Below are 25367 nucleotides of genomic sequence, written 5' to 3' on the forward strand. Positions count from 1 at the left end.
TCCTTCTTCACCGACCTTGGCGTCTGGAGCCATTCCTCTCACAATAAATTCTTCACAATCAGCAGGCAGACGCCTCTCTAGGTTCTCTTCACATCTCATCTCCTCTCTACTTCTTGCAGCCAGGCTGGGCTGAGTCGAACCCTGACAGTCTCCCGGCAGGAAGCCAGAGGGTGAGGCCTGCAAGGCCCACGGGGCTTGTGCCTCCCCCTCTCTGCCCCCGCTCAGCTTCTTCACATCTTTTCCCCTTTTTTTTTTTTTCCTGTTTTGAGGCGTTATCACGGGACATTCTGCTCCCAATTGGCTCAGCCTTGGCCAGCAGTGGGCCCGCCCTAGGCCCGGCCGAGTCCACTGAACAAAACGGAACAACTTCTAGCAGTTTCCTACAGAAGCTGCCAACATATTCCCCCCCCCCCCCCCCCCCCCCCAAATAAAATCAGAACAGCTGTGCTACTTGTATAATGTTGTTAAAGCTATTTTGAAATGTTTTTTCAGGTTCTAAATGGCTTCTAAGAAGTTGGGATCTGACTCTCATGGTAAGTGAAATTTGGCATCCTTGTCTCTTCAACAGAATGAATCCTACTGTTGCTGCTGACTAATGTCCCAGCCTAGACAGTCCATAGAGACTAATCTGTTTAGCCTCTGAGTAATTTTTTGTTAGGAATGAAGTACCTCAGCTTCCTTTTTGCATAGTTGCCGACGCTGTGCCTGTTAAACTGAAATTCAGCCTGTGACTGTTCCCCACTCTCTCATGACAGAATAATACCTCCCACTTCCCCCTTCAAAATCAAAGCTGAACTGCAGTTGTGATACTGATCTGATGTTTGCTGAAGTGGACACTAGATTTGTAGCTCCTTTCTATGGAAGTAACATGAGAAGTTGGATTGAAAGTGAAGCTTTTAATATACCATTGAGCTATGCTTGCTTTTTGCTCAGCAGTGAATAAAAAAAGTTCTAAATTGGACTAATCTGGTTCAGCAGGCAAGTGAAGAAGAGAATATCTTCCTCTACGTTTGAGATGTATGGTATCATGCAGATGATTGGTATCATAAAATTTATTTGCCTGTATATGTGCTAATCTTTTAGAAAATGGAGTGTAATTTGGGAGGAATAATATTTCTGTGGAACATTAAAGTTCAGTTTGTTGTATGTAATGTAGCTTTTTCAAATCGGTAATCATTCAAGGCAGTACAGTTCACATGAGATTTCTAACGTGATTTTTCATGCTATCAACTTCTGCTTTTAGAAACTCGGCCTTGATCTTTCTGGATAATCTTTCAAATAAGAGGGTGTCACAGAAAGCCAAGAAGGAAGACAGGGATGAGAGAAGGGGGGCTACCTCGAACCCTTTGCAATTTGATCAGCCTGCTAGTTTCCCAAGGAAGACGAGACCCTTGCACCCGATCTGCCTCCCACACCTCGGTTAAAGAGAAGGGGGGGGGGTCTCCTTGGACCCTTTACAACTCTGCCAGCCTGCCAGGTTCACATTGGCAGTGTCACTGAACCAAAGTCCCTCTTGGTAGCCCACAGGAGCGGAGGATAGTCGCCTAACCTATTCAGGGACTCTCACGAGCAGCGACACTGAGACAAATTCCTTAAGTCCCCAATGCCAACTATTAAAGTTTCTGGAAACTTATATTAATTAAAGCAACAACAACAATTTATTATATAGATTCGTGACAAAATGCAGATTTGAGTGATACCGGTGATAGATACTGACTGCAAAGGTGGGTTTAAAGTAACAGATAAACTTAAGATATAAACAAACCTAAACGCTAGTGATTATCAATAGCTAGCTTGACGTTAGTATTGAAGTGCACACAACACAGAGCTCTCACCCAACAGGCGTCCCTGCAGGGGGGAGGAAGAAAGGCTCAGCCCGTCGACCGACCCCAAAGTTTCGATGGTGGTCTTCTTCCCTAATTCCCCCTTTCATTCATAACTTATTATAATGTTTGTATACTTTTAGGTGGAGCTTGAGTGACTCTAGTCATACATACCTTTGTCAGGATTGGTGCAAATTTTTCTCGCTTTGCTTTTAAAGGTATAGCCTAAAAGAAATTCAGAAGGCATCTTCAGTGAGAGGGGGTCGCACCTTGGAGGTGGGTAGCATTTGGGATGGAGGTGTGTTTTGGTATTATAATGACATTATAATGAGCAAAGTTCAGCTAAAGGGCACTTTCTCACCGTTGTTATTGAGACAGCAGTTGTGATTCATTCTCCTCGATAGCAGCTCCACAGTTATCTTTGCCAGTCTTGACAACAGGGATGAGCTGTGGTACCTCTGTGCCATTGTTCCCCATTTCACGGATGTTGTACATTCTGTTAGGTCAGAGTTGGCCTTGTCCATGGCAAGCATATTCCGTTCCCATGAGCAGCAATTGCGCCTTAGCTTAAGGCCACTGTAGCCTATGTCAAGATGTGAGCTGAACTTTGGGGGATAGTGTTCTCTCATCCTTCCCAATATCTGTTGTTTTCCCATAGAAGGTCCTGGGGAATTCCATTTTTCCTTGAGCTTTTTATTCAGTCTTGCAAGTGTAAAGTTGAAGTACAGAATAAAAAATGCCTCACTTAAATACATGGTTAAGGATTAATAAAAATGGCTTATCAAAACTTAATTTTTAGATGGTCTCCTTTGCTGTGGCCCAGTGATCCTGCTGCAAGACAATTAATTTCTTTATTAGGTAGCTGCCAGCTCTTCAGCAGTTGTTCTCTTGTATCTATGAACACTCTGAACTGCTTGTCTTTTGAGTCTATCTTTATGTCTCTCTTCTGCTTCCTAAACCAGACTAGCAAAGACACTGCTCGGACCTAGAATTCAACCTGTCTTAAATATTTCTCAAGACAGTATGGTGTAACATGCTTCTGACTTCAAAATAACAAAACCAAAACAAATGGTGCTGTAAGCTGACTGGTTAACTTGTCTTACCCTTTTGTGTACCCTTTGTTCCTAATGATACCAGTGGCACTGTCACAGTACTGGTTTTGAGGAGTAGTGGAGCAACTTCCTTGGCTTCTTATGTCTTAAGAAATCAGCAGGGTAATTTTTTCAGTTTTCTCCAGGGTTGTTAAGAATTAATCCCACCAAGTGAATTTTGGTTTACTGTAAAGTATCTAGCCCATCTTAGCTACCTTTGGCTCAGTGTCTCTGGCAGGCTGATGAAATTGGTCAACATAGTTGATGCATCTCTTGTACTTATTGTTGAGCTGCTTATTGGAGATTAGAGGACTGTGGTGAATCACAGAGTGGTTGAGGTTGGAAGGGACCTCTGGAGATCATCATGTTCAAACCTGCTCAAGCAGAGCCATCTAAAGCAGGTTGCTCAGGACCATGTTCAGATGGAGATGAAGATGGAAACGTGAGTTATGGATAGAGAGGAAGGAACTCTTTTTCCTGTCTTGAAGGGTATTCTTAGCATACACCTGTAACTATGCCTAAGCATGTAACTTCAAATGCTCTCCTGACATTTGAATAATTGGAAGTTCAAGCTTAAGTTGTAGTAATTAGTGGCATCTAGAAATGCAACTCTAATCTGTTGCACAAAAGGTGTGGGTTATATCAAGTGCAGTATGTTAATATTGCTGTGTCCTGGTTCTGGCCAGGATAGAGTTAATATTTACCTGAGCTGGGTGGAGAACTGAAGCTGGTAGCCCCTATGGCTGGGATAGTTAACTAATTAGCTAACAGCTGGGGTTAATTTACCCAAATTAGCCAAAGGGCTATTCCATCCCATCTGACATCATGCTCAGTATATAAGTGAGGAGGGTGCTGAAGGGAGGTCCTCCTAGTTGGAAGAGACTGGATGTGGAGATCTGTTGTGAGCTATTGTACTGTATTTGTGTTCCATCACTCTATTGTTTTCTTCTGTCATTACTGTTAAATTTACTTTTTGTTCAAATCTCAACCTGCGTGTTTGGTTGTTTTTTTTTTCCTGGTTTTCTTTTGTTTGTCAAATCTCCTCCTATTCTCTTGGAGAGTGGGGGGAGTGAGAGAGAGACTGCGTAGTCTGGTCCCCGTTGGGGCTGAACTACGACAGTTATTTTGGCGCCCAACGTGGGGCATGAAGGGTTGAGATAATAACAGATCTGACTTTTTTTCTTTTTTTTTTTGCTTGAAACAAATTTGTTTATACGTGCTTGTTGTATTGGTTGTCAGTTATTGGTCATGATGTTGCAGTGGTTGGTTATGTTGTTGTATTGTCTACGCTCTTATATGTACTACGTGTTCCCAGTGGTGGTGTTTATCACCTCAGGGAAAATGATGAGAATTATCCTTCTGTTATACTATGCTATATACATCTATGACATGGTGACATCAATGGCCTTAGAGATAAATTGGTATTCCTATGTGGACAGCTTCCCGAATTCTTTCACTTCCAGGGTAGTTAAGCCACTTTTTGAGAACTTTAAAGATCTGGGGGATATTCAAGCCACTATGATGTTGTTGTTATGTATTTTGAATGTGTGCCAAGTCTTGTCTAGAGCTGCAAACCCACTTTTTGGGAATCTCCTCCCGAGATTTACCCTAAGGCAAGATACTAATACGTGGCATGGTGTGAGGGAGAACAAACTGACCTGCAATGTAGGTACTCAAACCCCAGCAACAGGCATTGCAGCTGAATCAGAGGGTGAACCTGTGCTAGTTTCAGTTGCCCCTGTATCCAAGAAGACTTGGAAGCGGAAGTCAGCTCGTTTAGTGAGGGAAGAAGAAGCCCCTTTTAGGATGGAGCAGGAGGAAGAAGAGGAAGGTTTATTTGCTACATGCCTAGGAAGAACTCGGCAGGCAGGCTCTTCCTCAGGGGAAGAACTCCTAAAGGAGACAGTGAGCACCAGATTTCTATCCCTGAGCGAGCTGCGAGACATGGGAAAAGATTTTAGCCGTCATCCTGGGGAGCACATTATCAGCTGGCTGCTGCGGTGCTGGGATAATGGGGCCAATAGCTTGGAATTAGAAGGCAGAGAAGCTAGGCAACTGGGATCCATTTCTAGAGAAGCAAGCATTGACAAAGCAGTTGGAAAAGGGACACAAGCCCTCAGCCTCTGGAGGCGACTCCTGTCAGGTGTGAAGGAGAGGTATCCTTTCAAGGAGGATATAATGTGTCATCCAGGCAAGTGGGCTACCATGGAGAAGGGTATCCAGTACCTGAGGGAACTAGCTGTGCTGGAGATTATTTATGATGACCTGGACAATGATCAGTTACCTAAGGATCCAGATGAAGTCAGGTGCACACGACAAATGTGGCGGAAGTTTGTTCGAAGTGCACCATCATCATATGCCAACTCATTGGCAGTTATGACCTGGAAAGATGGAGAGGAAGAAACAGTGGATGAACTGGCTGGCCGACTCCGGCAGTACGAGGAAAGCCTGTCTTCCTCCCTAAGGGCCTGTGTCTCGGCTGTGGAGAAACTATCCCAGGAGTTCCAGCAATTCAAAGCAGATATGTCCCATTCCCCACCGGTACGGGCCAATATTTCAGCTATTAGGAGTAAACGTTTCCCTGCTCAAGAGAGATGGTTTACGCGGCGAGGTACCCTGTGGTTTACCTTGCGTGACCAAGGAGAGGACATGAGGGAGTGGGATGGGAAGCCTACCTCTGCCCTAGAGGCGCGGGTACGTGAGTTGCGTGGAAAAACCATTGCAAATAGAAGTTCTCCCCGGAAAATTGTTGCACCAGTCTCCAATAGGGAGCGTAGAAGGAATAGCTTTAGTTCTGACCCTCTTGAAGGGACCTCTCATGCATATTTAAAAGAAATGAATAATGAATACTGTGGCCCGGATTAGAGAGGCCCTGCCTCCAGCCAGGTGGAGGAGAGGGATAACAGAGTTTATTGGACTGTGTGGATCCGATGGCCTGGCACGTCAGACCCGCAAGAATACAAAGCTCTAGTGGATACTGGTGCACAATGTACCTTGATGCCATCAAGATATAATGGGGCAGAACCCATTTGTATTTCTGGAGTGACAGGAGGATCCCAGCAGCTATCTGTATTGGAGGCTGAAGTGAGCCTGACAGGGAATGAGTGGCAAAAGCACCCCATAGTGACTGGCCCAGATGCTCCATGCATTCTTGGTATAGATTACCTCAGAAGGGGGTATTTCAAGGACCCAAAAGGGTATCGGTGGGCTTTTGGTGTAGGTGCTTTGGAGATGGAGGAAATTATACAGTTGTCCACCTTGCCTGGTCTGTCAGAGGATCCTTCTGTTGTGGGGTTGCTGAAGGTTGAAGAACAACAGGTGCCAATTGCTACCACAACTGTGCACCGGCGGCAGTATCGCACCAACCGAGACTCCCTGATCCCCATCCATAAGCTGATTCATCAGCTGGAGAGCCAGGGAGTGATCAGCAAGTCCCACTCACCTTTTAACAGTCCCATATGGCCAGTGAGAAAATCAAGTGGAGAGTGGAGGTTAACAGTGGACTATCGTGGCCTGAATGAGGTAACACCACCACTCAGTGCTGCTGTGCCAGACATGTTAGAACTTCAGTATGAACTGGAATCCAAGGCAGCCAAGTGGTATGCCACCATTGATATTGCCAACGCGTTCTTTTCAATCCCATTGGCACCAGAATGCAGGCCGCAGTTTGCTTTCACTTGGAGGGGCGTCCAGTACACTTGGAATCGACTGCCCCAGGGGTGGAAACACAGCCCCACCATCTGCCATGGGCTGATCCAGACTGCACTGGAAAAGGGTGGCGCTCCAGAGCACCTGCAGTACATTGATGACATCATCGTATGGGGCAACACAGCAGCAGAAGCTTTTCAAAAAGGGGAGAAAATAATTAAAATCCTCCTGAAAGCTGGGCTTGCCATAAAACGATGTAAGGTGAAAGGACCTGCAAGAGAGATACAGTTTTTGGGGATAAAATGGCAAGATGGGCGTCGTCAGATTCCAATAGATATAGTCAACAAAATAACAGCTATGGCTGCACCGACTGACAAAAAGGAAACGCAAGCTTTCCTGGGCGTTGTGGGTTTCTGGAGGATGCATATTCCAAATTATAGTATGATTGTAAGCCCTCTGTATAAAGTCACCCAAAAGAAGAATGATTTTAAATGGGGCCCTGAACAACAGCAGGCTTTTGAACAAATTAAACAAGAAATTGTTCACGCGGTGGCTCTCGGGCCAGTCCGGACAGGGCAAGAGGTAAGAAATGTGCTCTACACCGCAGCTGGGGAGAATGGCCCCACCTGGAGTCTCTGGCAGAAAGCACCAGGGGAAACTCGTGGTCGACCCCTTGGGTTTTGGAGCCGGGGATATAAAGGATCTGAGGCCTGCTATACTCCAACCGAAAAAGAAATCCTGTCGGCATATGAAGGAGTTCGAGCTGCTTCAGAAGTGATTGGTACTGAAGCACAGCTCATCCTGGCACCCCGACTGCCAGTGCTGGGCTGGATGTTCAAAGGAAGGGTCCCCTCTGCGCATCATGCAACGGATGCTACATGGAGCAAGTGGGTTGCACTACTTACACAGCGGGCCCGAATAGGAAACCCCAATCGCCCAGGCATATTAGAAGTAATTACAGACTGGCCAGAAGGCAAAGATTTTGGAAAGCCACCAGAGGAAGAGGTAACACGTGCTGAAGAGGCCCCACCATATAACAACCTCCCAGAAAATGAGAAGCGGTATGCCCTATTTACTGATGGGTCCTGTCGTATTGTAGGAAAACATCGGAAGTGGAAAGCTGCTGTGTGGAGTCCTACACGACGAGTTGCAGAAGCTGCTGAAGGCCAAGGTGAATCGAGTCAGTTTGCGGAGGTGAAGGCCATCCAGCTGGCTTTAAACATTGCTGAACGGGAAAAATGGCCTGTGCTCTATCTCTACACTGACTCATGGATGGTGGCAAACGCTCTGTGGGGATGGTTAAAGCAATGGAAGCAGAGCAACTGGCAGCGTCGGGGCAAACTGATCTGGGCTGCCACTCTGTGGCAAGATATTGCTGCCCGGTTAGAGCATCTGGTTGTAAAAGTACGTCACGTAGATGCCCACGTACCCAAGAGTCGGGCCACTGAAGAACATCAAAACAACCAGCAAGTGGATCAAGCTGCTAAAATTGAAGTGGCTCAGGTGGATCTGGACTGGCAGCATAAGGATGAACTATTTTTAGCTCGATGGGCCCATGATACCTCAGGCCATCAGGGGAGAGATGCAACATACAAATGGGCTCATGATCGAGGGGTGGATTTAACCATGGACACTATTGCACAGGTTATCCTTGAATGTGAAATATGTGCTGCAATCAAACAAGCCAAGCGGCTAAAGCCTCTGTGGTATGGAGGACGATGGCTGAAGTATAAATATGGAGAGGCCTGGCAAATTGATTTACATTACACTCCCACAAACTCGCCAAGGCAAGCGCTATGTACTTACAATGGTGGAAGCAACCACTGGATGGCTGGAAACATATCCTGTACCCCATGCCACTGCCCGAAACACCATCCTGGGCCTTGAGAAACAAGTCTTATGGCGACATGGCACTCCAGAAAGAATTGAATCAGACAATGGTACCCACTTCCGAAACAATCTCATAGATACCTGGGCCAGAGAGCATGGCATCGAGTGGGTATACCACATCCCCTATCACGCACCAGCCTCTGGAAAAATTGAAAGGTATAATGGGCTGCTGAAAACAACTCTGAAAGCAATGGGTGGTGGAACCTTCAAAAATTGGGATACACATTTAGCAAAAGCCACCTGGTTAGTCAACACTCGGGGGTCCACCAATCGAGCTGGCCCTGCCCAATCTGAACTTCTACATACTGTAGAAGGGGATAAAGTCCCTGTGGTGCATGTAAGGAATATACTGGGGAAGACAGTCTGGGTCATTTCTCCCTTGGGCAAAGGCAAACCCATGCATGGGATTGCTTTTGCTCAAGGACCTGGGTGTACTTGGTGGGTAATGCAGGAGGATGGGAAAGTCCGATGTGTACCTCAAGGAGATCTAATTTTAGGTGAAAAGAGCCAATAATTTGAAGTGCTTGATGTCGGTTACTATACAGTACTGTATGTCGTTATCTAGCTATTATGTGTCCCTCCTTGCTTCTTCCTGCTCCACGCCCTGAGATACTTATGTTGTGTCAAAAGTATTATAGTAAAATCGTTTATACCAACAAAGAATGAACTTTAATAAAATAGGAAAAATTGCAGCAGTGATGCAACCAGAACTGGCTCTTGCTACTAGCACCTGCCAACAGATCTTCAGTCTCCGGACTATGAACTTGCTAAGTCACTTGCACCAGACAGACTACCTGAGGAAACACTGTGTCATCTGTCCTATGCTGAGAGCCTGTTATGACAGATGGAGCCCAAAGTTATGGACTGGATAAACTCAACAGACCTTTTGAAAGGATGGACCATGGACTAAGAGAGTTACATCTGTGTGTCTGCATACAAGTAGATAAAAGGAAGAAAAAGTTGATGATTAATTGGAAAGTGTAGGATCTGGGCATGATGTAGATGGTATGGAATAAGGGGTGGATAATGTCCTGGTTCTGGCCAGGATAGAGTTAATATTTACCTGAGCTGGGTGGAGAACTGAAGCTGGTAGCCCCTATGGCTGGGATAGTTAACTAATTAGCTAACAGCTGGGGTTAATTTACCCAAATTAGCCAAAGGGCTATTCCATCCCATCTGACATCATGCTCAGTATATAAGTGAGGAGGGTGCTGAAGGGAGGTCCTCCTAGTTGGAAGAGACTGGATGTGGAGATCTGTTGTGAGCTATTATACTGTATTTGTGTTCCATCACTCTATTGTTTTCTTCTGTCATTACTGTTAAATTTACTTTTTGTTCAAATCTCAACCCGCGTGTTTGGTTTTTTTTTTTTCCTGGTTTTCTTTTGTTTGTCAAATCTCCTCCTATTCTCTCGGAGAGTCGGGGGAGTGAGAGAGAGACTGCGTAGTCTGGTCCCCGTTGGGGCTGAACTACGACATGCTGTTATATTGTCACTGTCATTATACAACTTGAAAACTTTTAACTTCAATTTCTGAAAATCAGGTAAGTCTGGTTTGTGTGACCACAAAAACTAAGTTCAACTTGATTTCAAAACTGTTCCCCATTCATAACCAGTAACTGGTTTTATCTGAAATGTTTCCATTTTGCTACCAAAATGGAGGATGCTTCTATGAGTTGGCCAGTGATTTCCACATTATGCTAAAGCGGAGAGAAATCTACTCTCATAGTAGATACTTGGACCAGGAATATCATATAGTACATGGTGTCAGAGATCAGACAGACAGGTACAGTTTTTCCAGGGCTATTCTCAGAACTTCCTCAATATGGTTTTAACTGCTGAAAGGATAAAGTGGTAACAGCCATATTAAATAACAGCTCAAAAAAATCTTTAATTGCTTCACTTGAACATGTGACTATTGAAACAATGACTTGCATAATACTTCCTATACATAGATTTTGCTTATTACCTTAGAATATGCCATTTTAAAATAATTTGCACCCTTAATCATCAGTGTGTTCAGGCAGAAGGGTCATCTGTTTACAAAAAGAAAAGGATTCTTGGCTTTCTTGATTAGATTTTAACTTCACTAGACTAGTACTGTTCTGATTGGACTGGAACAGAGCGAATACTGTGTGCATCAATGTTTTGCTTCAGAAAGACTTTATGCTATCAAATGTCCTAAAACACTTGGTGTGTTTCTTAACATGTGCTTGCAGGTTCTGTAGCAGAATTGTATTCAAGATGAGGTTATAGCAGTGGTCATTATTAAAAAATCAGTATACTGGGAAGAAACTAGAAGTTTTTTATGCTTTAGTCTAGTTGCTGAGGTTAAACTGGCAGTTGTCAGTGCAGCCCGTGTAGTCTAGGTGTGTGTGTTTTGGTACAGTAAAAAAAACCTAAAGAGTGTTGCTATGTAAATACCACAATGTGTTCTTGTAACCTCTGTGGCTAGTATTTATTTCAGGCAAACAAGAAGATTGTGCAAGGGGAGGTGTCTACCACTTGCTATGTCAATAGATCTAATAAGACAAGTATTTGCACACTGAGCAATTTGGGCTGTGAGATTGATGCAGAGAGGTAATCCTACTTTGCTTGGATCATCCTGCTTAGAGCAGGACTTGTGCCAGTGGGACTAAGCAGGTCATAGTAGCAGCAGTCATGCCGGCCTCTGAGCAGTCAGTAGATCTGGTTGTCTTTAACCTGGCTGTGATTTACCACTCTCAGTGCAAAGGCTGCCACAGTTGCTATTTCCGCATAAGCAAACACAGTTTGGCATATCCAGGTTCTCCAGTTGCCAACTCAAATACTATTTGGATGCTGTGTTGCAGTGAGGTGCCATCTGGATGCTGTGCTGTGTAATGTTTGAATATGTGCTTCTCAGTAAGGATCAGTGAAAATGCTATTATATTCTGCCTGGAGCACTTTTTCATACTGGTCGTGCCAGTGGGATGTAGGTAATTCAGCCTGATGATTTCAAAGCTGGAGAAAATACCACCTGTGTCCTAACAGGACTCTGGGACCAGCCAGTGTGGTGCATAGTATAAGAGCTCAAGTGATAACAGCATATAAACATTTAACTCCAAATTAACAGGATGTTCCTGTTTTCAAGAGCTGCTCATCCTTTTGGAGCCTGTGACTGCCTTGTAAATGAGTCAACAGTGAAGGAACACAAACTGTCATCTGAGTATGAAAATGGGTCAGATAAAAATGGCAAGCCACAGCTCACTGAGCAAGAGGTGTTAGTCACTGTACACCATCTTAATGTTACTGCTAATGTCTTTTTTGGATCTGCAATGCTCAAAGCAAAGTTACAAATGAGTGCTAGAGGAATACTTCAAACTGTTATACGCAGCCAGAAACCTTGCCTGTAATTCCAAAAGCTTGGACCAGCGATCCAATAAACCCCTTTCAGTTAATTGAGAAACTGAGTACACTTTATATTGTGGGTTTTCTAATACTTCTTCACAGCAGCTCAAGGAAAACAAACCTATAGTCTGGCTTCTTGATTGAGCTCTAAGTGATTTTGCCACATGAGTGTGCAGGATGCCTGAAGAAAGAGTTTTGTCCTAAACCACTTTTAAAATACCACATGTAAGTGATGGATATAAATGAGAGATGGAGTGCCATGAAATAAATCTGAGACCTCTCATTGGAGTGGTCACAAATCAGCTGATTAAGTTAGATCGTCTCGTTTCAAAAATCAGAATTGCTATGCTATTGTCTTGAGCTATTTCACTGTGTTTTGGTTAATGTGGAGCATCTAGACTTTGGGTCACTTTGCCCTTGTGACCACTTCTGTCCAAATGTTACTTCCTACTTGTGTGCCAAAACTTGGCTTTTAGTTTGTCTTAACTGCTCTAAAGCTGGGTTATTTTAAAGCCTATTTTGAACATGACAAAAATGATTGATCTTTTTATAGAGATATAACAATACAGTGTTCAGGAGAGCTTCAGCTTCCAGTTGTATAGGCATAGTCTTGTCACAAGGGAAGCTAAAATGTTGGGTATATTGACTTCAAAATCTGTTCAGTTGTTGGATTGTTATGTGTTTTGGTTTTTGTGTCTTTTTGGGTTTATTTTGGTGGTGGTTTTTTTTTTTTTTAATAGACGTGAGCTAGAAAATTAAAAAAAAAAAACCAAAACAAAACACCAAAAACAAAACTGAGGCAACAAAGTCCAAACAGATTCAATGTTTCTGATCAAGCAACTTCCTTTGTATTGAGTCACCTGGTGTAGTTGGAGCTGCAAAGATAAAATAGCTCCCAAATACAGAAATGTGAGACTTAATTGAATATATTAAACTCGTAAAGTTTTTCTGATACAATTTCTCCTTTTGATCTTAGGGCCTTTCAGTTATCTTGATGATGTCCCATTTAAGATAGGAGACAAATTCAAAACCCAAGTGAAGATTGGATTACCCATTGGTTTCTGCCTGCCTGATTCTTCTCAGCTTGTCAGAGAAGCCCAGGTAAATAATGTGTTTTGCCTTTCTGCTCTCTTCCCTCTCATCCCTGGCGCCCAACATGTGGTGCTGTAAATTGCAAGTAGTCACAGTTCACATATGTGTTCAAATGTTAGTCTTGTCCATCCTGTAGTGTCATTTCATATGCCAGGCAGAAGATCTGTTAAAATGTATAGAAAGATGAAAATATGATAGGCTGTGCAAAAAGTTTCTACTTCTTATAACTTTAAAAAGCCTAATAGCATTTATTTTAGTGTATATACTTCAAAAAAAGCACAATGTTTTTGTGTAATAGTTATAGGTCTAAATGTTACCCTGATTAAACTTGAGTAGCATTTTTAAGAGGAAAAATGGTGGAAACTGATACACCCATGCTATGGCATATTTGCAGAATCTTATTTGAGGGTAGCAAGTGTTTTTATGACCATGTTTTATGGGTTCTCACAATAGTGGGATGAAGAAATAAATTTACAGTTCTTGTTTTCTGTGCAGTTCTGAGTGGGAATTCTTTTCCAGCTGTAGGGCAAACAGGTTACAGCTTGGTATGGATGGCTTCTGATCAGTAGCTCTAAAGCAAAACTAAATAGAGGAAGTAGGCAAAACATGATATTCTAATCCAGGCTACAGACAAGTTTTGCTGCTAGAGGCAAAATGAAAAACTGCTTCTGGTGTCTTCTAGCTTTGCCAGTCTGTAGGTTACAAGAGATGCTGGGAAAAAATTGATGCCTGTCCATGGTAATTCACGTAGCTCTTATTCTATATTACTTATGTTGCTGTTAGAAGTAGTAGCTATGATCCTTATAATTTATCCTTTTTTTTCCCCCCCCCCTTTCCCCTTCACCCTTGGTCAGTATGACTTCTCACTGGAAAAGAAAACAATTGAGTGGGCTGAAGATATAAAAAAAATTGAAGCTGCCCAGAGAGAAGCTGAACACAAGGCAGAAGCACTAGCAAACTCAAAAGCAGTTCCAGAGGTCATGGACAAAATGGAGTTCTCAGAGGGACCTTGCCCTGAGGCCATGCCTCCTCCTATTAACCCCATCCTCGCTAGCCTGCAGCACAATAATATTCTTACTCCCACGCCAGCCAGCAGCAGCGCTGTGAAGCAAAAGGTTCTCAGTCCACCTCATCCAAAAGCAGACTTCAACCCAGCTGATTTTGAATGTGAAGATGACCCATTTGACAAACTGGAATTAAAAACTATTGATGATAAGGAGGAATTAAAAAATATTCTTGAAACTCATGTTGGTACTACTGGGCCAATTGCTGCCCAGCTGTTAGATAATACTTTGCCCAAAGGAGGGTCTGAGTCTGTGTTGCAAGATGAGGAAGTTCTGGCATCCATAGAAAGGGCCATGTTGGACTTCAAGCCCCTTCACAAGCCCAATGGCTTTATCACTTTACCGCAGTTGGGAAACTGTGAAAAGATGTCCTTGTCTTCCAAAGTGTCCCTGTCCCCTATCACTTCAGTGAGCAATATCAAATCCCTGTCCTTTCCTAAACTTGACTCCAACGAGAGTGATCAAAAATCAAAGCTCACGAGCGCTTTCCACAGCACTACCTGTCTCCACAATGGCACTTTTCTCAGCTCTTTGCAGACCTGTCCTCAGAGCAAAGCTAGTAAACTGAATGGATGCCATATGGTTGATCTTGCTGCTCTAAATGAGGACAGTGGCATGGAGACATCAATATTATCCTCTTCATCCAGGCTGCCTTCCCTGACTGTGTCAACAGTTTGTACAGAAGAAGAATCAACTCAAAACACAGCGACTATGGTAAACATGCAGTGGGTTAGAATGGGGGTTGCTGTGGAGATGCGGAGGCAAATGTTGCTTCTAAAATGTCCTATGGTTTTAGGCTCATTTAATGGGAGTGGTGTGTAGATCACTTGTGGTAGTTCCTCTTCATTTATACGGCAAATTAATCAAACAGGTCTGCATGCTGGCAATTCTGAACCTCAGATTATTACTCTGCAGGTTTTCCCCAAATCTGATATTTTTAGACCAATTCTGGTGACTTCTTTCAGCTCTTGTTTATAGTTGCACACCTTTTCAGCTAAGTGTATAAGATATCTTCTTTGTACAGTCCTGCATTCTGTCTTATCCAACTGAGATATATCAGATTCTGAACTGGTGTTAGATTTTGAGTTAAATCTTTGCTAGATTTGTTCCTTGGCTTGCTTATTTGCTGGAAATAATGGGAAATACAGGCTTTTCAAGGAATAGAAGCAATAATAGATTAAAAACACACATGTGCTGTGTCATTCAGGGAAGAAAAAAGTGCTTGCAGTTGACCCGCAGTGAAAGAATTGTCTATCTCTTTTAAAATTTTCTTCATGAGATCCTTTTAAAATCTAACTTTTAAAAGGATGAAAATGATGGTCTGAAATCTGGTATTTACCATCTTCCTTGTAAAGGAGGGTGGAAGGATTGCTTTGCGGATACCAAAAGCAGTCTTGAGGATAATCTCAGATCACTAATGTTAGTTGGTTGCTGTACAGCTTTGACACAGGAGTTTGATGCTTCATTTCTTCAAACTTGTAGCAAGTTCCAAAATGACTTTGGGGACACTTAACTTCACACCAGCTGTTGTCTTTATCTCTGTCCTGGTTTAGCCCCACCCAGCAGCTAAACACCACGAGGCTTGCTCACTTTCCCCCCTCCCTGGGGGAATGAGGGAGAGAAAATATAACAAAAGGCTCATGAGTCATAAGGACAGAGAGAGATCATTCAGCAGTTAGCGTCATGGGCAAAACAGACTCAACTTGAGGAAAATTAACTTAATTTATTAATGATCAAACCAGAGTAGGATAACGAGAAGCAAAAATAAATCTTAAGAACACCTTCCCTCACCCCTCCCTTCCTCCCTGGCTTAACTTTACTCCTGCTTTTCTCTACCTCCTCCCCCCCCAGCAGTGCAGGGGGATGGGGAATGGGGGTTGCTGTCAGTTCATCACCTGTTGTTTCTGCTGCTCCTTCCTCCTTGGGGGGGAGAACTCCTCTCCTTCTTCCCCTGCTCCAGCATGGGGTCCCTCCCACGGGGGACAGTCCTCCACAAACCTCTCCAGCATGACTCCTTCCCACAGGCTACAGTTCTTCATGAACTGCTCCGGCGTAGGTCCTTTCCACAGAGTGTAGTCCCTCAGGCACAGACTGCTCCAGCATGGGCTCCCCATGGAGTCATGGCCTCCTTCAGGTGCAGCCACCTGCTCTGCTGTGGGGTCCTCCATGGGCTGCAAGTGGATATCTGTTCCACTGTTAACAATGGGGGACAGCCTACTGTCTTACTATGGGCTGCAAGGGAATTTCTGCTCCTGCACGTCTCCCCCCTCCTTCACTGACCTTGATGTTGTTCCTCTCACATATCCTCACTCCTCTCTCCCCACTGCCAGGCAGCTGCCTGCACAGGAGACCTGGGGCAAGGCCCATGCCTCCCCCTTCTGTCCCTGCTGCTGCTTTGTTTTCCCCTTCTTAAATACGTTATCACAGAGGCGCTACCACCATCACCAATTAGCTTGGCCTTGGCCAGCGGCAGGTCTGCCCTGGGCCGCCTGGCTCCACTGGACAAAGGTGAAGCTTCTAGCAACTTCACAGAAGCCACCCCTGTAGCGCGCCCCTCCCCCTCCATCAAACCCCAACACAGTCTCTTTGCGAATAAGAGCAGAGATTTGAGTAAGCTTGTGGACTTTTTTTTTTTTTTTTCCAAAGAACCTAAGATCTGGACACCAATACTCATGAAAGCTAGTGGAAACTCCTGTAGTCAAATTCTCTAGCTGGCTCTAAAATAATCTGGATTCTGTACAATATAAGCAGTGCTTCTGTGACCGTACTGGCATACTATAGGTTTTCATGTGATACCACGTGCTCTGAAACAAGTGACACTGCTTCTCCTGTTGTTCTTTCTCCTCTTTTCAGGCTTAGGTAAATAGATTATTAATTGTGAAATACAGCATTCTGGCAACTAGTGTATTTGTCAGAGCACAGCAGAACAGCTGTTTATTGATCACTAGAACAAATTTAATACAGTAAACTTTGGCAGAAGCAGCAATGTACTGAGCAACTCACTGCTACAGATTACAGGTTTGAGAAGCGATTGTATGATCGTATGTAGCTCAGAGGTGAAACCTCAAAGTATGACACCTCTAGGGATTAACATGAAAGATCACTTACAACTAGATAGATGGGCATTCAGATGGCCAAATTTTCAGTCTATTCAAATCTCTATGCTGGATTAAAACTTATTAAAGACCAAGAGGGAAGGTGTATTCTTGAGAATGCTGTAACGGAAGATACAAACTGATAAACAAAAAATAGTCTTGCTAGGAGAAGTAATAAAGATCTTCATTTGAAACTATTTCTACTTTGGAAATAGCAAACCAAGAAATAGGTATGCCAACAGAACTAGTTCTTTCTGTTTCAATTCCAAGACTTCAGAATATACTTGTTTCATATTTCCACAATATGATCCCAGTGGCTGGAAAATAACAGCTGAGCTGCAAAAAATTGAGGTAAATGTAACAAAAATCCTCAAAGTATGAAAATGATAAAAGGAAGTCACAGTCATTCCTGTGACTGGGAGCAGAAGGGTCATGTGCCCCTTTTCTTCAAGGTTACACAAGAATAAGCCTGTCATTTTTAGAAAGCCTCAGGACAATTACATGTCCCAGTGTATTCCACAGTGTTTTTATATATACATTTTTTTTTCTCACAAGGCTAGAAATTGTAACTTTGAGTTTGGAGTTACCACTGGAGTTTGTTTTTTGAATCTAGGGTTTTTTGGATGGAATTCCTGCTGAACCATTCAGAATATATACTGCTGTGCTAGTGTGGCATGTGTGGGCACACCAGCTGCAGGCAGGGCTCCTGACCTCTGTATGAAGTCCCTGAAAGTAGGCACCATGTGCAAGCACATACTGAAAGCACTGCACGTCTGCTTCTTGAAGGGCACTGAAATGCAAGTTTTAAAACATAAGCAAGTGTGGCTGCTGAGTGACCAGTCCTGGCTTTGTCCCCTGCAGTTCCTTTAGGTGTTTCCCTCCTCTGCTGGAAGTCACTGACCACAAGCACAGGTTATCAAGCTCAAGTAGATTGAGGAGGAGTTGGTTTTCCTGGACTCTTGAGTCTCTGGTGTCAGAAGCAGTTTTGTTTTTTCTGTCTGCAGCATCATTAACAAAGCATCATCCTTCAGTTTGATAACCAGCTGATTTCGGGGCTACTCCAGACCCACATTTAAGTGTATCCCATTCTAGCACTTTTTGCTCTGGCAAAAGTGCCTGAAGAACTTTAAACCCCTCTACCACCATGAGGAGAGGTTCTTGGGTAAACCAGTCCATCAGATGAAAATGGGCAGAAATGCAGAACAATGCCCTTCCCCCCCCGAATTTGACAAAATCCTGATATATATTCTCAAAATTGTTTGTTGTTGTGGTGTGGTTTGTTTTTTTTTTCTGTGTGGGTTGTGATTTTTTGTTTGTTTTTGTGGTTTGTTGTGTTGTGGGAGTTTTTTTGTGGTGAATGTTACCCAGCCTTGTTGGTGTACTGGAAATGGGACTAAGTGTTGGGCATTGGTAGAAAAATCATATGCTTTTTTTAGCCAGTATGCTGCGTTGCTTGCATATGGCATATGAAATACAGTGCTTTGAGAGTAGAACAGGGGTATTTGTTTCTCTTTCCCCTTCTCATGGTCAAAAAAAAATCAAGGGAAGTCTCTAAGCAATGACTTTTAAAATTATCACCATCATTCAGGCAGTGTAGCACTGGGTCAAGAGCTGAACAGGAGCCAGCATGTTATGCTGAACTGTATGAACATGTTGCAGTCACAGTGACAGAATAAACAAGCTTACAATTATTATGAGGGGGGACACATCCCTCTTGGAGTATAATCTGTTTTTGTAGAGTACTGAGAGAAGAAACTATCCATATGATGGCTATTCTATAACTACACACAATTGCATAAATTATGCATCTCACATATGGAAGCCTGATCAGACCACAACTCTCCCTAGTATGGTAGACTTATTCCCAGATCTCTCCCATAAAACCCTTCTCCCCTAGCTGTAGCAAATTCTGCTCACTGGTGCATAATGTTTATAGTCATCTATTTGTGTGTTGTCCAAGAGGTACACCCAGACTACAAGGAAACAGAAATCCCTGAGGAAAGTTCCCAAATACCTGTGTGTTTGCACTGGATTGTCTGAAAATCTCCAGAAGTAGCACTCCTTTGAGTACAGAAAATCACAGATGATGAGTAAGCTTGGGGTGAAGGAAGCAATCTCCATGCTTCCTCTGAGGTACAGGGTTTGGCTATATCATAAGGATATATATCATCACTGTTGCAAAGGTTTGGTATTGAAAGGTTTTCGTCCACCAGTAGGAGAGGGTATATTGTGAAGAATCTGGGTTGTTGATTGTTGTTTTGAAGGTAAAAAGAGTATGGTGGGAGTCAGACTATGTGCACTGCTTGGTTTCATCCTGACAGTGAGTAACTTCCCAAGGGCAGTCTAGAAAGCCTCTCAGATTAATTATGAGATATCTTGGTTCTGCACTAGCAAGAAACAGGATGTGGGGATGCAGATGACCATCACCTCAGCCTCTGGGTTTTACACTTTAGGTAACGCACCAAAATTTCCCAGTGTCTAAAGTGCCCAATAACACCAGCTGCACAAAGCGGTCGGGTGGCCCCACTCCTGAACTACAGCAGATCCTCTCTGCTAGCGAGAGGCAGTGCATAGAGACGGTTGTCAACATGGGGTACTCGCCTGAAAACGTCCTGAAAGCCATGAAGAAGAAGGGACAGAACATAGACCAGGTAAGAGCTTGTGCAATGGGAAAGAAACCCTTGATTAGATGCTGATTCTGCTGAGAAACAACCTTGGGTTTGCAAAATGGATGGGGGAAATACTTTTATTCTAACAAGGGGTTGCAGCCTGTAGCTGCTGTGATATTAACCACTAGAGAAGTTGTCACCTGCAGTAAAGTCTCCCAAAGCCAAGGAAAAGAATGTTTGCACATGTTTCTGATGAGAGACTGCTTCAGTCAACCACACCTGTGGGTCCTGGGTCAGAGCTGTGCTGAGCTTGGGATGGGCCCTTAGCTCCATGTGAAGCTGGGAGAGGAACTGGGTCTTCCCAGGAGCCACAAAACCATCCGAAGGAAGCTTAGCATGCCTCTACGCCATGCTTAGTGCCGCGTGACAAAAAACCAACCAACTTCCCTTGTTCTGAGCACAGGTTACAAAGCTGATGTCTCTCCTTGTAGAGGGTTTGGCCCCTGCAGGCTTATGACAGCCCTGAAAGGCTCTTGCAAGGCACAACTGACTGACTTTTGTGTGCTCTGGTTGTGGTGCTTCCTGCCTCGTGTGTTGCCTCAAATGCTTGCTAAAACCAGGTCATATAGCATAAAGCGCTACAGGATGAAGCACGGCTCTGGGTCTTGGATCCACTTCAAACAAACATTTTAAAGCAGGGAGAGTGTGGCCAAACTTTGTGTGCTGACCCTAGGCAGATTGTGTGCTGTGCAGAGCATTGCCTGGTGGGACTGCACCTGTCGCTTGGGGAGGAGGAGTGTCCCAGTGACTTCTGCTTGTGGAACTGATTTGCTTGCCCACTACCTATGCGTTGAGAGTGATTTAAGCTGTGTGCTGGAGTGAACTGTAGTATCAAATGGAAAAAATGTCCCTTAGGAGGGTGGTTTTAAATCCTGCTGTATTTGCAGGCTGTGTTCTTTCGTCTTAGCATTATCTATCTGTCGTAGTTCAGTCCTGATCAGGACCAGACTACGCAGTCTGTCTCTCGCTCCCCCCACCCTCCGAGAGAATAGGAGGAGATGATCTAAGAAAAAACAGCTCAAGGTTTGAGATAAGGACGGGGAGAAATCCTTAAAGTTACCGTCACGGGCAAAACAGACTCGACTTGGGGAAAACTATTCATTTATTTCTAAAATTAGCAGGAGAATGAGACAGGGAACAAGATAACCTTCATCCACCCCTCCCTGTTCCCAGGCTTAACATTATCTCTACCTCCTTTCCCCCCCCCCCCCGAGCGGCACGGGGGGGGAAAAGGGAATGGGGGTCGCGGTCAGTTCATCACGCGTTGTTTTACGCCGCTGTATCATCGTCAGGGGAAGAACTCCTCGCATTCCTCCTCTGCTCCAGCGTGGGGTCCCTCCCACGGGCCACAGTCCTTCGTGAAACTGCTCCGGCGTGGGTCATCTCTTCCACGGGGTGCAGTCCCTCTAGAACAGCTGTCCCAGCGGGCCCTCCACGGGCCACAGCCTCCTTCAGGCCTCCACCTGCTCCGGCGTGGGGTCCTCCACGGGCTGCAGGTGGATCTCTGCCCCTCCGTGGACCTCCATGGGCTGCAGGGGGACAACCCGCTCCACCATGGTCTTCACCACGAGTTGCAGAGGAATCTTGGCCAGGAGCCATATTACTCCTCCCCCTCCTTCTTCACTGACCTTGGCATCTGCAGCCGTTCCTCACAACAGGCTGGCAGACGCCTCTCAGGATCCTTTTTACATCTTATTCACTTCTCATCTCCTCTCCACTTCTTGCAGCCGGGCCGGGCCGAGTTGGGCCCAGTCGGCTGCCCGGCGGGAGGCCAGAGGGTGAGGCCTGCAAGGCCCATGAGGCTCGCGCCTCCCCCTCTCTGCCCCCCGCTCAGCTGCTTCACATCTTCTCCTCCTCTTTTTCCTGTTTTCCCCTACTTAAATACGTTATCGCAGAGGCGTTATCACGGGACATTCTGCTACCAATTGGCTTGGCCTTGGCCAGCAGTGGGTCCGCCCTAGGCCCGGCCGAGTCCACTGAACAAAGGGGAGCGACTTCTAGCAGTTTCCTACAGAAGCTACCACCTTAGGCCCCCCCTCACTAACAAAACCAGAACACTATCTGACCTTTCCCTGTACCTCTCAAAGCTGAGGACGGATAAGAAATTTGGCAGCAATTTCTGGGTATGTGAGCTGAGATTTGCAGCTCACTCACCAGTATGCTGAGTTGATCTTAAGGTTGACTGCTTTCAGATGGCATTAGCTCTTGCAGCTATCTGAGAGGAAGCCAGAAGCTGACACATCTTTACCGCTGGACCTACAGTTTCATTTTAAAAACTTGTAGTATAAAAAGCATAGTTAAACTTCTACCTTCTGCTGAGTGATCAGGCATGGAAGGCTGAAGATAAGCTTCTGAGACTGTTTTGACTAGAGTGGAAGATGATGTTCACAGCTGGTGGGAGAGCACATGAGGACAGAATCATAGAACAGTTTGGGTTGGAAGGGACCTTCAAAGGCCATCCAGTCCAACCTCCTTTGCAAGGAGCAGGGACATCTCCAACCAGATCAGGTTGCTCAGAGCCTCATCCAGCCTGGCCTTGAATGTTTACAGGGATGGGGCTTCCACCACCTGTCTGGGCAACCTGGGCCAGTGTTCCACCACCCTCAGTGTAAAAAATGTTTTCCTTACGTCCAGTCTGAATCTACCTCCTTCTGTTTCGAAACCATTACCCCTTGTCCTATCAAGACTTGTTTATTTTCTCTGAACAAACTCTTGCATAAAGAGCATCTCAACTCTACTAGGAAGGACTTTATCTCAGTTCTTGTGAAGCCTGGGGTAGAGTCTTGCTCAGCCCCTCTGCGTGTACAGAGATGATATTCAACCATGCGCTGTGAATGCCACTCTGCAACCTTAGTTTCTTTTCTTAATTCCCCACAGGTTTTGGATTACCTGTTTGCACATGGACAGCTTTGTGAGAAGGGCTTTGATCCACTCCTTGTTGAAGCAGCTTTGGAAATGCACCAGTGTTCAGAGGAGAAGGTGAGAGCGCAACATGCTAAGCAATACAGAGAATGGGCTGTGATGGGACATTCCAGCAGCAGTTCATCTGGCTGATGTAATTCTGGCTTTCATGGTAATGCTGCCTTGTTTTCAAAACTGACTGCTGAAGGACATCCTTGTGGTGACAGAGTGAATAGGTGTTAAAGCATTAGAGTTCTTCTGCATTGCTTTATCACTCTCACTTGCATGTGTTTTTATGGGGACAGGATTTTTTTAAAGACTCTGCTTATTCTGGTTGTAATGTTTTGAACTCAGAGTTCTCTTGTGGACGAGGTGCTTGGTACAGAGACAGTTAATTTTAGAAGCAGCAAATTATTTCAAACCCTGCCAGCCTACCTTGGCTGTGAATTCTCTCCCTTGTACAAACTGCCTGGCTGCTCAGCAAATTGGGTTAGTCCTCTCTCTGAAAGAAGCTGGAAAATATGTTTTTTTGGGGGTCTGGTTCATTGTCTGGCTGCTTTACCAGCACGAAAAGTACAGAGGCAGGAGCGGGTAGCCAGAGCAGAGGACAGCAGGATCTTTTAAATTTTGCTAGCCTGTTGTGTGCCAATATGAAATCTTTAGAGGTGCAACCCAACACCCCCAGACATATATATGCCTTCCTGCCTTTCTTGGACTTTGTGATGAGCTTGCAAGCAGAGGAACAACACTGTGAAGATGGGAAAAGTGACTGAGTTCAGGAAACACATTTGCTGCTGACTTAACCCCAAAATTGGAAATGGCTATTCTCCTGATCGTCCATTTCAACCTGTTTCTTTGGTTTTTGGTCCCCTCCCTCCCCCCGGAGTGGAGCAGAGGCCCTGTAAATGGCAGAGGGTTCATAAAAGCCTGATCAGTTAATACACTTCTTGTTACTTTTTTCAAAGCTCAAGGAGGATTTGTGGTTGATGTTGGTAGTATCGTACACAGTGTGTCCAATAGGATTTGTGCTAATCTCCCAAATTTGCCATAGATCTGAAGAGCCATTTGATAGCAAGGACTACTGTACTGTTCCCAAAGTCAAAGTAACTTTAAAAAATTCAGATGCAGCAGTAGCTGCTGGGTGGGGGAGCAGGATGACATTAATCAGAGTCCGAATTAGGCCAGGCTGATAAATTTCCTACTAGGAGACACACTTCCACAGACTGAGCTTTGATGCCTTTGCTGAAAAGGATTTTGGAAATGCAGGCCTGCAAACACAGGGGACTGAAAGTGAGGCTCTGTGGGCTACTGCACCCAGAGCTCTGCCAACTCTCATGTGAGTGGAATTTCTCCAAATGGAGCTGGAACGGGCTGTACTTGGGGAGTAGGAATCCACCCCATGGGGTGCCCAGTTGCTGAAGACTGGCTCTGTGCTAAACCTCCACCAAGCACTGATCCTCTTTTCTCTTGCAAATAATGGACTGTCTCTGTCTTTCAGATCACAGAACTTCTCCAACTAATGAGTCAATTTAAAGAAATGGGCTTTGAACTAAAAGACATTAAGGAGGTCTTATTATTACATAACAACGACCAACACAACGCTTTGGAAGATCTAATGGCCCGTGCTTTGGAAGATCTAATGGCCCGTGCAGGGGCCAGTTGAAAACACATTCCTGGATTCTTGGCGTGCAACGGAGCAGGACCAGCCCTGCCACCTTCACATCACGTGTGACTTGCTCTTGGCAGGAAGGAGTCTGACTTTTCGCATACATGGGAGAGTGACTGAGCAAGCCCTCTCGTGTGCATCACTCTAGCATTTCTCTTTCCACTGAGAGTCAACCTTCTTTCTTAAATTAAATTTTTAAGTGTCCTTTCCTAAGTTTCCTTTTTCCAGCTTGGCCATGGAGAGTTTAGACTGCTCAAGCTCTACTGGAATTGTACATAGGTAGAGACAGGAGTGGTTTCTCCCCCTCATGATTGCACTGGAGTTGGACAGAAGAATACTAAGTTGGTTCTGAAACTAGGATGCTTTGGTTCTTTGAAGCTACTTTCATGGTGTCTGCTTGTACTGAATTACTTGACTTTATCACAGTCCAGATTAACTGGTTAAATTTGACCTTTAGCGCAATGGAGTTTTACTTTTTGATTGAAAGTTAGTCTGTAATGTAGTAAAACACTGGTTCGGAAACTGTTGCTATGCATAAAGAGAGAAGCTGTTCCTCCTGTGGTGGTTTTTTTTTTTTGTTTGGTTGGTTTTTTTTACCCATGCATCCAACACTTCTGTCAGACATGAGTATCCAATGCTGAGTGGTGTGTAAGTAAGTTCTCATGAAACAGGTAAGCTATGAACTCTACCTGGACCTGCAACTTGTGTTGGTTCTTGAACCTGAAGGCAGAGAGCTGGGGCTCAGTATTCTTAGCCCCCCAGGTTTGTAGGATATTTAAGAGAATACTCTGCTAGGAAATCAGTTACCTTCTTGTTTTAAATAATACTCTGTGATGCAGGAGGCTTCTTTCAAGCACTTTCTTTAAAACAAATATACTCACTGCATTAGTTCTATTTCTCATACTGCTATAGAATTACATAATAACATCTAGTACTAGAAATCAAGTTTTGGGTTGTTTTTGATAGTTCAGAGTATTATGTTGTACATGGTTCAAGTTCTTGAGGAATCTTTAAATTTGCTAGAGATTTTGATTCTGCAGAAGAACAACTAATAAACCCCT

General features: G+C 44.4%; 1 protein-coding gene across 1 annotated transcript; it reads left to right on the forward strand.

The window, feature by feature from the left end:
* Positions 1-499: 499 nt before the first annotated feature.
* Positions 500-25057, forward strand: LOC147596649 (ubiquitin-associated protein 1-like). The gene is made up of 7 exons (XM_086769415.1): positions 500-533; positions 12796-12920; positions 13766-14689; positions 19033-19086; positions 19524-19721; positions 22617-22718; positions 24139-25057. The coding sequence occupies exons 1-7, from the start codon at positions 500-502 to the stop codon at positions 24301-24303; spliced, it is 1602 nt and encodes a 533-aa protein (XP_086625541.1). The 3' UTR covers positions 24304-25057.
* Positions 25058-25367: the final 310 nt, after the last annotated feature.

This window comes from Chlamydotis macqueenii, chromosome W, assembly GCF_036417535.1.
Source record: "Chlamydotis macqueenii isolate bChlMac1 chromosome W, bChlMac1.mat, whole genome shotgun sequence".
NCBI lineage: Eukaryota > Metazoa > Chordata > Aves > Otidiformes > Otididae > Chlamydotis > Chlamydotis macqueenii.

What these genes read in the sequence shown, in the direction of transcription:
- LOC147596649 (XM_086769415.1), top strand. Translation starts at nt 500, where the DNA reads ATGGCTTCTAAGAAGTTGGGATCTGACTCTCATG. An exon ending in AGCTTGTCAGAGAAGCCCAG is followed by an intron (nt 12,921 to 13,765) that starts GTAAATAATGTG and finishes ACCCTTGGTCAG; the next exon opens with TATGACTTCTCACTGGAAAA. An exon ending in AGGGACAGAACATAGACCAG is followed by an intron (nt 19,722 to 22,616) that starts GTAAGAGCTTGT and finishes AATTCCCCACAG; the next exon opens with GTTTTGGATTACCTGTTTGC.